Below are 14510 nucleotides of genomic sequence, written 5' to 3' on the forward strand. Positions count from 1 at the left end.
TTAGTACACTGATATAACATCAAAATGAGTTGCTATGCAATCTGACGGAGCTATTGGAACGGGAGAAGAAAATTAAAATAACAAACAACAAAACAGTCGAGCGCAGTACAGAATAGCAATACAAACCCTCGCGGATTATTTAAACACACGGATGCTTGAAACCCCGGTCTGTGTCGCTTATCAAAAGTACCCTGAAGATGAAATAAACGAATTCCACACTTAACAAAAAATAAATAAAAAATAATCGCTTGTTGGAAATACTCCGCTTTAGAAGTACATTTTTAAATACAAAACTAGAATGAAAGAAAAAAAAAAAGAGTTAGATGCTTTAATTGTTTTGTCTTCATAATTCAACAGAGCGAGGGAGTTAAAGGTGTGCAGTTCAATACTTGCGGCTTTGATCCCACTGCAATCCAGCACTTGTGACGCCGGTTCGAGATTTACCTTCTATTTTCTCCTGCTATAGGCTGAGTGGGAGGCGGCTCGGCATTGGCTGCTGTGTTGACATATAGTGGAGCGTTAGCGCGGCACGAGCCACTTCTTTCTAATAGAACTTTTTTTTTTTTTTTTTTTTTTTTTTTTTTTTTTTTTTTTTAAATATATAATATATATATATATATCGTGTGTCACAGACATTTTTTCTCGGTCCAAGGACATGTTCGCCTATGTACGCCTCTCACACAAATTAAAGAAGCACTATTTTATTATTATTATTAGAAAAAAAAAAAAAAAAAACGGTGCAAAAGTTGCTACTTGCGTTTCTTCAGCGCTACGATCATGCAACACTGTGCCAGCATGCATCTGAGTTTTAGATTTTTTTTATTCTTAACGTTTTGTGTTTGTGAATCCCTGTCTACTCGAAATATTTACACTAATCACTGGGCCGTTCGAATTACAGGGGGACCCGAAGAAGCTGATAAACTTGCTACAAAATATGGCTATAATAATTTAGGCCAGGTAAGAAAATACTTTTTTTTTTTTTTTTTTTTAAATATAAATGGTTTTGCTTCGTTGCTATTCTAGATGCAGTTAACTACATACTATGTGCACGTGAAAAAAATGTAGTTTAAATGCCATTCCTAGGCAACAGTGGTTCTAGTTTGCAGTACACTCTGCAAGGTAGCATTCATCTGTTTGTTTTCTACAGCAGCTTAAATACCAAATAAAGGTGTTGATTTAGCAGGAATAGCAACACAAAGTGGGGTTCGGATTGTGTGTGTATAAAGAAACCGGCACCGTACTGTAGAGTAAACGAGAAGCGTGGTTTACATGCAGTACATTACAAGTTATAAGGAAAGCTTTCCAAATTAAACCGGTAAAGCTGCTTGTTTGGGTGCAAGATCATTCAGGGATACGGCTGGTTCTGCGTGCACTGGAAACGCGTAAATTCGTGTTATAAAGTGTGGTCTCCAACTTTATTTTAGCAGCCAGCGGCTCATGCCTTTCCGAACAATTCAAAGCCATCTTGTGGTGGACTGGGGCAATACGCAGGGTAGACAGAAGCTTGACACACCGAGGAAAGACGGCTGTGGCGTTACTGGTTTGTTCTCATTGTTTATAAAAAAAAAAATAACATTCACAAGCTCGGAACAGCTGTCCAAGAGCGAACTACAACAGTGCAGTAATTGTGTTGATTGGGCGATGCAGACAACTCCGCTTGCGTTTGTGTAAATTAATTGTTTGGTCGCTTAAGGCTGACAAACAGGTCTTACAGAAGGCTCCCTTTGCCCTTCTCCTTTGAGTTAATTAGATTGTCGCTTGCTGGCATCACCTGATTTGTGTTCTAGGCGCTAACAAGATAGGCACGCACAGGTTGGCTGATGCTGTGAATAGTGTTAAGAAGTGAAACGCTGGAAAAACAATGCAAAGACCAACCACCTTGGTAAACACCGAGCAATTGAAAGTGGAGAAAAAGGCAATGCACAAAAAACATACTCTATTCACTGAATGACGGTTGATTGGAATACAACAAAGAGTATTTGCATTTTGACGTTTAATTCATATTTACCACCCACGTGTCCACATCACACCCATTGAAAAATTGCTTGTCACCCATTGCCTATTCTAGTAACTTAATTACTATTACAGTCAGCAGATTGTTTTCAGCACTAGAGTAGCAGGGGGTTATTATGGATAAGCCAAACACGTCCTCCGTCCTGTAGAGTGTATTTTGTATGTCTTGCGTTTCTTCATCCTATTGGAGCAAGATGAGAGGGGAGGGCATGCATTAATTGTTGACAAACCCAATTGTGAAATCTATTTTTATTTCTCGAAATTCTGCAGTTCAAGCACCTTCTAACTCATGTGGTTATCTTTACAACATCAAAAGACAAAGTATGGTAGTATGATGATCTCCCAGAGACTTGTAAGGACCTAGGTATGATTTGCAAGCATTTGTAGATACTCTGTATCCATGGAACCAAACTGTGATGAAAAATAACCTAGCTGATAGTGGCGTGTAGTGCTTGTTGCTTACCATTTTGATATGAATGGATAGTAATAGATATTCTACTTGGTATACAGCACACTGCGCATGTGTAACTTTATTTAGCAATTGTTTCTCAAACCTCTTGAAGATACTGAAAATTGGGGACAATTCAGCTTTAGCAGCTGTCGCATTTAGTATATCAGATATCTGAAACACAGTGTGCAAAACATATTGTACTAGTACACAACAGAAAAATAACTTTATCAGTGGAATATGTTTGTATCACCACAGCGCTCTCATTTCCTAAACTGTATCAGTAAATTGACCAGTAAGACCCGCTAAAGCACCACGTGAGGGTGTTGGGGAGGGAGGGTCTGTTGTCATGGTGTTTATACACGCCATACAATATATTTTTGGAGTGAGAAAGTATGAGAAGCAATTCATTCTCGATCGCTTACCATGCTGCCGCTTCCTCCTGTTTTATTAATTTGATCTTCTCTCGTGAAGCAGTCATCCAGTGTTGATTAAACGTGTTATTGATGTTCATTGAGTTAGAAGTATTTGAATCTAGGTCACAGTGACCTGCTGTGACTGATTGGGCTAATGAACACTAGATCTTGAACTGCCTGACTCATCAAATCTGCATTTGCTGCAAGAATGTTTTCAATATACTGTGATTAAAGACTGCAGCCGTAGGAGAAAAGTGCTCATTCGTATCTCATCAGGAATATAAATGTTTTCATATAAGAATTTCCTAATATCTCACAATATTTGTATTTATTTTTCTTTTCTTTTTTTAAGATTGGAAGCTTGGATGATCACTACCATTTTCATCACAGCAAAATTGTTAAAAGGTCTGCTTTCACTATGAAGGGGGAACATAACTTTATCCATATGGACCCAAAGGTACGTTTCAGAGAACCTTTTGGTTGGACTATTAAATTGTACACTACTCCACAGTGTGGTTTTTCAACAGTATGTTAACTTGTCATTCTGACTGTCAAGTTTTTGAAGGCATCATTTAGACACAAAACTGATTTTTCCATATCAATACATACTGCATGTACATTTTTGTTTGAATTTTTAACTTAATAAATATGCAAAAGCAAATCTGAAGCACTATATGTTATCTATAAATACACAAAACCAGCAAGTGCAAATGTCCTTTTATAGTATCCGATAAAGAATGTGGCTGGCTTGAAATAGTGTTTCCATCCCCTCCTCGTCAACAGTCTCTCCTCTACACACTCTTCAGATCACCTCTTCTGATCTTGATAGAAAAAGAAAGCGCTCCTCATTTACTCATTGCTGGTGGACACTCAAACAGATACGATCGTGTCCCAAGATGTGTGTGCGAATGGGAGGTGGAGTTGAACACTCGGTGACCTCGCCCTACCCAATACTGCAGCCTCTGCTGATCTCACCTTCGCTTCTATTGCATGCTGCGTGACGTAGCTTTGCAAGACGTTTCGGCTAGCGTTGTCTTTAATGGGACGCTTGTCTACTCGGCTGACTTGAGTTGTTTAAAGTTTGATCTAAGAATTGGGATTGAGGGGTAATATGAAGATGCCATTGATTTCAGTATTTCAGTGATTGGTAATGTGTTAAGTGTCCAGAGGAGGGAGTTGCTAAAATGAAAAACTCTCACGACCGCTCTACAGCACTTAGAGAAAAATACCCACAAACTGTGTTCTCTGACCTGAGGCGGGTGCCCGGTCAAAAGATTGGGCGAACATTTAAAAAAATTGGAAGTGTAGATGAATAACAAATAGTTTACTTTTATTGGTGTGCACATTATATAGTATGTGTAAAGCCATTTTCTGCTTCATTGCATTCTCCATTGTGGTTTCCAGCCCTCTGACAGTGCAGTTGTTGGCGCGTATCATAGATTTGATTGGTGTAGGATTCTACACTTGCATGACGAGATATGTTCATATTGGCTTTGCATTATCGAAGAGTAAATACATGTGAGGATTTGATGTTTTTTTATTATTATTTATTTCTTTAATAGTATTAATGATGAAGCAATATTTAAAGGGGTGGTGTCCACATTAAACCAGGTTGCTGACTGTATAGCTGTTTCTTGTCAAATGTTGCCAGTGTTGCTAAATCACCAGTTTATTCCATTTCTGCTGTGATAATCACTGTCCTAAATCTCTAGGTTAACTGGATCCAACAGCAAGTGGTAAAAACACGGGTGAAAAGATATACACGGAATGATTTAAATTTTATCCACTTCAACGATCCCAAATGGTCCAATATGTGGTACATAGTAAGTAACCCTTTAACATTTGCCACTGCATTTTGCTGTATTAGTGAAAAACCAGTACGTGCTGCATGTAATTTGCAGCTTTGTTAAACTGCCCCCCAGTCTGAAACACACATATTAATAGGGCTGCATCCTGAACTAATGTACCTACTGATAGATTCTTTAATTAAAAGGATATGTGATAAGAAGTCTTTCTGTTTGGCCATGCGTGAAATGATGCAGACTTCTGTGAGGTAAATCCTAGTAAAGTTGAGCTTGGAATGGATTAAACAATGCCACAGGACATAAGGAGATGAGCGTGCCACAGTTATTTACTTCAGTTGTCCCAGGTGAGATGCTAAACATAGTTTACTAATTCAGTGTCTACATATAAACTTGGAGTGTGATTTCTGAGCACTGCAGAATTGTAAAACTTTCAGAATAGTATTTCTTCTATTAGTTGCAACTTGTGCTTTACATTTTTAAGCATTAGAATATGATTACAGTGTTTACCACCATGAAAACACACAATTATTTTTAAAATGAGTGTGAATGCAACATTCGCCCACTAGGGGGTAATTCCATTAGAATCAGAAGTAAAAACTAATTTTATAAGTTGTGATTACAGGCAAATGCATTAGAATGCATTTCACATTTACAGTGTGGATCTTGCAGGTAAGCTGACAGTGATCAGGTCACGCACCAATGCCCTTTACTGTAAGGTGCACATCTATTGCATGCATGTCTATTGGATGCCTGTTGGGATCCCACACCAGCGCTGTCTATGGTGTTTGTTCTGCAGTGCCACACAGCATTCAGACTCTTCTCATTTGTAACAATACATTTTCCAAATCTTCCAAGTGAAGGCATTCTCACAAAGTAGTTTATCCTTCCTCTTACTTTAAATGGTGAAATAAATCAGTAAGGAGTCCTGGCAGTATTTTCAAAGCCAAACAGGCAGCTCAGACAAAAAAAAAGGGAGATTTACTGTAAGACAGCTGTTGAACATGTTCTTAATAGAACAGCTTTTCCAAGTCTTGTCTCCAGGAAACGAATTGTGCAATAAGAACGCTACACAGAGGGAATTGCCAGGGAATAGGAAACAGGTTTAGAAATGACTGTGACAGACTGGTTTGTATTTCTGTAATCCATGCAAGAGGCACATGCATGTTTTTTTTTTTTTTTTTTTTTTTTTTTTTTTTAAAACCTGTTCTGTGCTTTTCCACAGCGCTTTAATAATCAGCTGTTGCCTTTCGTTTGTTCAGCACTGTGGTGACAAGAGCAATCGCTGTCGTTCAGAGATGAACATCCTGGCAGCCTGGCAGAGAGGGTACACTGGCAAGAATGTTGTGGTAACCATCCTGGATGACGGCATTGAGAAAAACCACCCAGACCTGGCACAGAATTACGTATGTGAAAAAAAATAAAATAAAACCTTCTGTAAACTAATCTGATCCAACCTGGGGATATGTGATGGAACTGGCCTGTTTTTAATTTGTAGTTTTACATGGAATAGATGTAGGTCATGATGATTTTATAATTTTACATGTGTGTATCTATGTCTGTCTGTGTTGCATTTGTTTTCCAGGATTCACTTGCAAGCTATGATGTCAATGGGAATGACCATGATCCCACTCCACGCTACGACGCCAGCAATGAAAACAAGTATGTGCCAATCTGTCTGCCAGTGTTGCTGCTGACAACCAGGTTTCTGTCAAAGAGCCCCAGCTTTACGAGTGAAAACATGTAGGGTGAGCTAATGCAGTAAGAGAATCCACTGCTTTAATTAACAGCCCCTCCCCACTTTAAGGTGGTGCAAGGTTAGATGCCCTGTTTTTTTTAGCCAGTGTAGAATACATCACCCAACCTTAATTCTTTGGAGGCTTCTGCTGTGTTTTTTAGAGCTATTGAATTATACTTTGAGAATGTAAACTTGCAGCAATGTCATTGGGGGCTCTTCTGCTGTGACTGATACCTCAGGTAACCCATGCAATTATACTGTATAGGGTCATAGCCTTGCTCTGCCTGTCTGCCAGCCATCCTGTCAGTTAGCTGCCCTATGGTAGGGTAATGAGCTTCTCTGTTCCCTTCACCTTTCACATTTGTGTTCAGTGTGATGTTGAACCGGTTCATGGAAGAAGCTCTACAGTATTATGCAGCACCTGCCAGTAGGCAGAAGTAGAATGGGTTTATAATGACTGTGACGCACTATTGCTCTGAGTGAGGCTCCATACTTAGATGCTGCTGCTGAGGGATACATTTAATGTCATCATGTAAAACCACAATACATGGGACTCAATACAATAATGTGGCTTAAAGCAAATCGGCTTTTTCCTTTGTATGAGAAGAGGCAGCACACTGCACGCTGATATTCTATTTTCACTAGATTGACTTAATACATTGAAGTGTTTATAAGCAAAGCTGGTTTTTTTAATATATAAATAAATCTAAATAAAAATACCCAACAGTTAGTTTATTTAGGTCTAGGGGGGACATAAGCACATGTGTTTGCAGATGTTCATTGCGTAGCCATTCTTGTTTCACAGAAACGTTATAATGATCAATTTAAAATAAATAAATAAAAAATAATCTAAATCTTAAAGGTAGTAGTGAAGTGTTCACTGTGTCTCGTGAGGTATTTCAGAGTGGAAAGTTGTGAAGGTGTTTGGTTGCAATAGTGCCTGCACTGTGGCCAGCCAGGAGTGGAACTGAAATGTGTGGGCCTCGCTTAACATGCAACGTTTTGGATAAATGACCTTAATGTTTTATTTTTCTTCATTGTTTTGTTGCAAAGGTATGTTTCAGTGCAAATGCCTTTTTTTTTTTTTTTTTTTTTTTTTTTTTTTTTTTTTTTTTTTTTTTTGTACATGAAAAACCATTTTGATTATAGAGCGACTTAAGAGTCCTTTTTTCTTCCCCCTAGACATGGTACACGGTGTGCTGGGGAAGTTGCAGCTGTGGCAAATAACTCCCACTGTATTGTTGGTATTGCATACAATGCGAGGATAGGAGGTAAGGAGGCTTCAGATTCCGATGATTCCACATGTGTGCACAGATTAACCTTGAGGGGGTTTCATATGAAGAAACGGTCTGACAATTCAGAGCCACTGAGTGGGCAGGCAGTCGTGCAATCACAAAATAATTATTTTTTATGAATTGATGCTAAGGATGTTTTTTTTTAATCAAAAATGGAGATTGAAAGTGTGCATTGTATATGAATAATTGCTTTCTAAACCCTCAGATGAACAGTGCCAGACACTATTGGGGTCATGCAAGCTGCCAAGATCCCACTTGCCTTACGGCAATTGTTCGGACTCTTTGTCTGATGCAAGGGCATGCATCACGTGTCGCCCAAGGAGAGCGATTTTGAAATGAGGTTGTTAATAATAGGCAGTATGGAGAGACTAGAAACACATTTATCAGCTGCTTTATCTAGGGGTGGTCTTCTTGTGTGAAGCATTTCAATTAACCTTTTTTTTTTTACTTTAAGTGGAAACTTGGGCATTCTATTGGAATGTGACCCTGTGCTGATCCCAGCTATTCTTTTAAGACCCGTTTGTACTGGCTTTGTTCTTTAGAGCTGTCTGCTCAAGTGCAAAATACAATGGCTCTGTTGGGAATTAATTTTTTAAATTTTTTTAATATAAACATTATTGCAAATGTCTTGGAGTAATACACTTTTTTTTTTTTTTTGGGGGGGGGGGGGGGGAAATGTCGGGGCTGTTTGCCAAAATAAATGTTTTTCATGCTGATCCCATTAGTGACATCACTCTCCATGAAAGCAGACCTCCAACGCTAAAACTGCTGGAAAACTGATAAACTATAAGCAACTGAATTTCCATCACTGAGTCTTTATTCCTAGGCTAACGGGTGAAGTCCCATTTCAGAACCCACTTCTTGAATTTACAGTTTAAACAGGGTCATTAATAAAAAAAAGTCCCCTAGCTAGCTCTGAACAAGGACTGTTGTCCAAGCCATATTCTAATAGACTGCACTACTATTGCACTTGAGGAATTGCCCTGCTCTGGTGCTGCTGCTAGAAATGGAAACGAGGAATGTTGTTGTCGGGTTGTTTTCATTTGCTTAAACTCGCTAATCTTTACAAAGCAGGCTGTGTGATTTCCCTGTATAATACTAAAATTGGCAGTTAGAGCAGGGATATTTTATTTGATAAGCATCAGGAATGGAAACAGTTACTCGATTGCATTGTAAAAGGCGAGCACATCTGCAGCCATACAGCTGTCTTTGTTTGAGCATAACTGCCAAACACTGCTTATTATATGCGTTTCAGGTTAAGTTTTTTGTCACTTTTTCAGTTGTGGGTGTATTTATTTTGGTTCTTAAACTATTTATTTATTATTATTTTTAAATGGATTATTTTGGTCATCAAAGAGATACAAATCATAGCTTTTTTTTTTTTTTTTTTTTTTTTTACCCCATAATGCTCATTAAAATAATAAACAGAGCAACATTGTTTCAAAGTTCTGCAGACGTCTTTTCAATTCTCTGCAGTAACCAGCAAAGGCTTTTGATTGCAATTATGGCTCTTTGCGTGCCGCTATGCCCCTGTTTTTGTGCTTTCAGGCATTCGGATGTTGGATGGAGATGTAACAGACATGGTGGAAGCGAAGTCTCTTGGCATCAGACCCGACTACATTGACATTTACAGTGCCAGCTGGGGGCCGGATGACGATGGGAAGACGGTGGACGGCCCCGGTCTGCTGGCCAAACAGGCCTTTGAGATGGGCATTAAAAAGGTGCTTCTCTGCAAGTTTACCACCAAGAAAGACGAAAGCAAGCTTTGCTTCTTTTTGTTCATGCTGGTCTTTGAAATCCATTCCCTGATTTGGTAACCCGTGGTGAACAGGTTAAAACGGGTATAGGAATTAATAGCACACAATGACCGAGCCCTTCAGTAGGATCCTGTAAGTCACTAATCCTCCTTGGATGTCTGCAGGTCTTGTGGGTCTTTTTTTTTTCTGCCTCGTGATAACACTCTGCTGACCACTCTCTGGGTTTGTTGTTTTTGAACGCAGGGCCGGAAGGGCCTGGGCTCGGTTTTTGTTTGGGCCTCTGGGAACGGTGGCAGGCAGGGGGACCACTGCTCTTGCGACGGCTACACCAACAGCATCTACACCATCTCCGTCAGCAGCAGCACGGAGAACGGGAACAAGCCCTGGTACCTGGAGGAGTGCGCCTCCACGCTGGCTACGACCTACAGCAGTGGGGAGTTCTATGATAGGAAAATTGTTGAGTACAGCATTTTTATTATTGGATTGAACCGTTTGTCACAAAGGACTTGGAAACACAGTTTTAAGTTTGTTTTTTTTCTTTCTTTCCTTTGTTTACTGCGAGGGGTTCATTGGTTCAGTAGTTGGAAGGGTTCAGTACAAGCTCCAGAAAGTAAGATTTCTGGACTAAATGTCATTAACCCAGTGGGTGGGGTCATGCATAACTAAAACAAGGCTGACCTAGTTAAGGCTTTTGTTGCTGTGCAGTCAACATCTTTGACGTCGATAAGGAAATCACATCTGCACAACGTTTACTGGTCCTGTAATTGTTTGCAGGTCATAGATTACCCTTTGTTGCTTTTAGGCTGTTCTGTGGAACTCTGTAGGTGGATGTTTTTTATTTGCAAATACCACAAAATGTTTGAGTTGAAATTCAGATCTCGCTTGTTCCATTTACTGGAATTCCTCACTCCTTACAGAGCTGTCATTCGCTGAAAGGGTTGTAAGGTTTAGTTCAGAGTGTCTTGCAGAAGCACGTAAAGTAAACAGGTTACAGAACTGAGAAATCCTGACGATCTGTAGCCTGCTGGCTACTCATGACTTTTTCTCCCAAACAGGTGACCACAGACCTGCGCCAGCGCTGCACTGATGGTCACACAGGGACCTCAGTCTCCGCCCCCATGGTCGCCGGGGTCATTGCATTGGCTCTGGAAGCAAAGTGAGTGTTGACTTTTAGTCTGTGTAACAGACCTGGGGTCAATTAGAATTCTAATTTCAGTTGAATTGTTTGTTAAATTGCAATTCCAATTCCAATGCAAGTTTGTTCTATTTTAATTATGCTGCAGTTATAATTACAATTACACTAAAATAACAAACAACTTCACCTTAACATGTTTACTCTATTCTAAACAACTAAGCAATTATCACAGGTACAAATACAGAAACGTACTTTATTTATTTTCAAACAAAGTGGGGTCACCAAAAGTGGTTGAAAAATACAAAGATAATGATCAAATTATAAATGAATACGTAATTGAACTGTAATCAGTCAGTTATCTGGTATAATTATAATCACGCAGGTCGCCATGTTTCAGCTACAATGACATTGTAATTGCAATATACAAATTACACAATAGTAATTAACTTGGAGTCTGCTGTGCAACCCTTTCCTGGGAAGCTTTGTAAAACTGGAATTCTAAAAAAGAAACATTTGGAGTGTTAGAACAGGATGAGAATATACAAGGAGTTCTAAACCTTGTGCTTTGTGTCAGCCAATCTGGTTCAGGGCTGGGTGGTCATTATCCCATCTGCAGATGCCCTCTAAAAAGAACGCAACTTTAGAATCTTAAAACCGGATTTAAACAACAACATATATTTCAAGCCTCCTAAGCGATCCAGTACAAAAGAAATTGAACAACCTTTTTCTTTCGTAATGCTCATTGGTTTGTAACAGATGGCTATCTCTGAGACAGTTAGTGTGTGTTAATTGTCCAAAGCCATGGCAGTGTTTTTTATTTGATCCAAACATTACAGTAAGCCTCAGAGGGAGGTTTTGTAAGATCACTGACCCTCGGACAGCATTGCTGGGGGCTTGCGTATGTGTGAGGCATTCGCATCCTTTTAGGCAGGGCTCCAGTCTATTAAACCGGGTGCACTCGGTGTTTCAAAACAGGCATTTCTGTTCAGTGTATTTATTTATTTTTTTAGATGGGATACATCAAGGAACATTTAACAAGTGAACCTGTGACAAATCGCAGAGGTTTATTATTTAGATTTGGTGTTTATAGATTGGATTAGTCTCGAACCCTTTCCAAGTGAAACACAGACCACACACGTTGGTTGCTCCAAAAACTGCATTTTCTTTTTCGTTGCTCTTTTTTTTTTTTTTTTCACACCAAAGGAACTACCATAAAGAAAATGAAAATTACTTTAAAAACCTGTAAAAGTCTGGCAATAGTTTTAATAGAATGTGCCATAGATATCCTGATTGAAATGCCAGTGACCATCTGAACTTGGCTTTGAACTTAATAGGAATGCCGTCGTGGTCTCTTGTGTGAATTGTTTGTTTCTTTGGCTTACAGTGGGTAATCTAAAACCTTTCTGATTGTGTGTGGCTATTAACACATTTATATATATGCTGTTGTTACATTATTCCCCCTGGCCATCCAAGATGTTTCCATTGGCAAGAATGTGTGTGTGTAACCACTGTAGAGATAATGAAAACAGAAGTCCTATTGATAACCAAGACTATTGTGAAACAATGTGAAGGGATGTTGTGAAATGGTTTTGTTATCCACATTACCCTTGGGGATCTAGATCTGTTACAAGTATTTTGAGGATACACTCTGAGGTCGCCAACAACTTTGTTGGTTTTTGGGGTTTATTTTTAAAATCTTCAGTATTATTATTATTATTATTATTATTATTATTATTATTATTATTATTATTATTATTATTATTATTATTATTTAGCCTTTTGAAGGCCATATCTTAAACTGGTCTCATGAATTTGTTTACCTGGCTGCATAATTGGTACAAAGCATCACTCCACCTAGTTTCAGTGGTGACTTTTCATGTTACTAGATTTTAGGAACATTTCCCAGATTTGATCATACTACTTTGATCAAAACTATTGGCAGTAAAGTTATTGTGCTGCACATGTTTACGGTTTAGTATGAAGCTCATACATGTAGTATCAAGGGTGCTATGTGTCAAAGAGGGTTGATGCAGAGGGGGACTAATGTATCTCAATGTTGTTCAATGAATATAAATGTCTCTTGTGCCAAGTGAGTAACATTAATTGTATATCTCCTGTGACATTTCATTCTCATTCAGCTTCATCACGTGGGGTAGTTTAATTGTGTGTTTTGCCAATTAGTGTGTCTTAGTCTTCACATATATGGTATCTCCAATAATCTGCCTACAGGGAGCAGTGTTCGTGATTTAGCAAAAGAGTAGAACAGATTAGATTCAGCTTTGATCATGGCACTGTAGACTACTATTTTCCTGACCGGCATCTTTCAGTGTTTATAAAGCGACCTGGTGTGGGAGAATGCAGGATTGCATTGCTTGTATCCGCTTTGACTTTGGAGCGTGCAGTTCGGTTCTGGTTGAATTGGAACAGCAGCAGCATTTCTTTCCCTCTCTTTCAGTCCATTAATAACTTGGAGAGACGTCCAGCATCTTCTGGTGAAGACATCCCGGCCCGTCCACCTCAAAGCACCTGACTGGAAGACCAATGCTGCAGGCCGTAGAGGTCAGTGCGTTCTTTAGTAACCAAGGGGGAACTCCTCTGATCCACATAACTCCTTTGTGCTGTTTAAAATGGTATGCCAACACAAGATTGCACAAATACTATTAAATATAACCAAATTAACTTGCCTGTCAAAATGTATCTTTGATAGAGGTTAAATCTGATTGAACCAAATCCTATGACAGAAATCCAGTTCTGTAGCTGCTTTTTCTCAAAAGTGCATCTTTCCTCAGTCAGCCATCTGTATGGGTTTGGATTGGTGGATGCAGAAGCCATGGTTTTAGAAGCGAAGAAATGGAGAAGTGTGCCCCCGCAGCATACCTGCACCGGAAGCAGTGATCGGAGACCCAGGTGAGCAAGGCATCCAGCCCCACACCCCACCTGTTGTACTGCCAGCAAGCGCAGGAAGGGCAGCGGGAGCTGTGCAGCACAGAATGGAGAGTTGCACAGGGGCTGCCCTTCACTGTCTATCCAGCATCTTGCATCAATATTGGGATTCATCACAATGTAATCAAGTGCAGTCTTGGCCAAGAAAGTGCTTTACCTCCTTCCTGTCGTACAGCTCCCTCTTTACTGTACAAGAGTAAATGCAAAGTTACCCAGTAGTGGCCATAGTTTTTTGACATTTTTTAGTTGCTTTGAAAAGCAATGTAACTCTCCTTTAGTTTACATGCGTATATATTTTGCCGGCCTAATGCAACACTTTGCCTCTTCTGCTAGTTTAATGGAGCAGTCAGTTTCACTATATAATCAATTGCGGATCGAATTTATTCAGTTACTTTCAACATTGGCGCGTTAGTTTAGTTAGTTAGTTGGTTTTATTTCCAATGTCCATTGATGTACATTTATTGTATGCTATATAATCTAAATTACATTTTAAATAAACAAATAAGCAATTATAACTAATTTACCTCTGAAATGGAAATACGTTTTTATTTATTATTATTATTATTTTATTATTATTATCATCATTCGCATTTTATTTTTTTTAAATCAAGCACAGAGACCTGAGAAGTTTGAGTCTTTACTAATTTGATGACAGGTGGTGGATTTGCTACTTCACTCTCTGTAAATGAAAATAAGTTATTGTCATAAGAAAGTCTAATCTTTCACCCCTAACTAACTCGCAGCTTTCTGTTTGACAGTTAACTGCTAGACCAGCACTTGGAACACAGTCAGTAAGCTTGCATAACAATATGTGATGAACTAGGTCAATGCCTTTGTTGGGTCAACAGAAACTGCGCAAGTTACCAATCTGTTGTCCATGGCCAATAAGCATTATTAACAACGTTAATGTGTAGTCTTTATATGATGAGATTGTACGTGGGTGCGAGTCATACTAAAAACATT

The 14510-nt window shown here is 39.1% G+C and overlaps 1 protein-coding gene across 2 annotated transcripts in view; it reads left to right on the forward strand.

Annotated features, from left to right (window-relative positions):
• Positions 1-671: 671 nt before the first annotated feature.
• Positions 672-14510, forward strand: part of LOC121299130 (proprotein convertase subtilisin/kexin type 6-like) — a 29546-nt gene continuing 15707 nt past the window's right edge. For both annotated transcript variants that reach the window (XM_041226695.1, XM_041226696.1), the window contains exons 1-11: positions 672-957; positions 3230-3334; positions 4590-4700; positions 5942-6085; positions 6265-6341; positions 7600-7688; positions 9261-9433; positions 9713-9925; positions 10525-10625; positions 13060-13163; positions 13394-13511. In XM_041226695.1, coding sequence (XP_041082629.1) covers positions 778-957; positions 3230-3334; positions 4590-4700; positions 5942-6085; positions 6265-6341; positions 7600-7688; positions 9261-9433; positions 9713-9925; positions 10525-10625; positions 13060-13163; positions 13394-13511 — 1415 coding nt within the window. In that variant the 5' untranslated portion in view covers positions 672-777. The remainder of the gene's footprint in view (positions 958-3229; positions 3335-4589; positions 4701-5941; positions 6086-6264; positions 6342-7599; positions 7689-9260; positions 9434-9712; positions 9926-10524; positions 10626-13059; positions 13164-13393; positions 13512-14510) is intronic.

This window comes from Polyodon spathula, chromosome 24 (assembly GCF_017654505.1).
Source record: "Polyodon spathula isolate WHYD16114869_AA chromosome 24, ASM1765450v1, whole genome shotgun sequence".
In the NCBI taxonomy this organism is placed as follows: Eukaryota; Metazoa; Chordata; class Actinopteri; order Acipenseriformes; family Polyodontidae; genus Polyodon; species Polyodon spathula.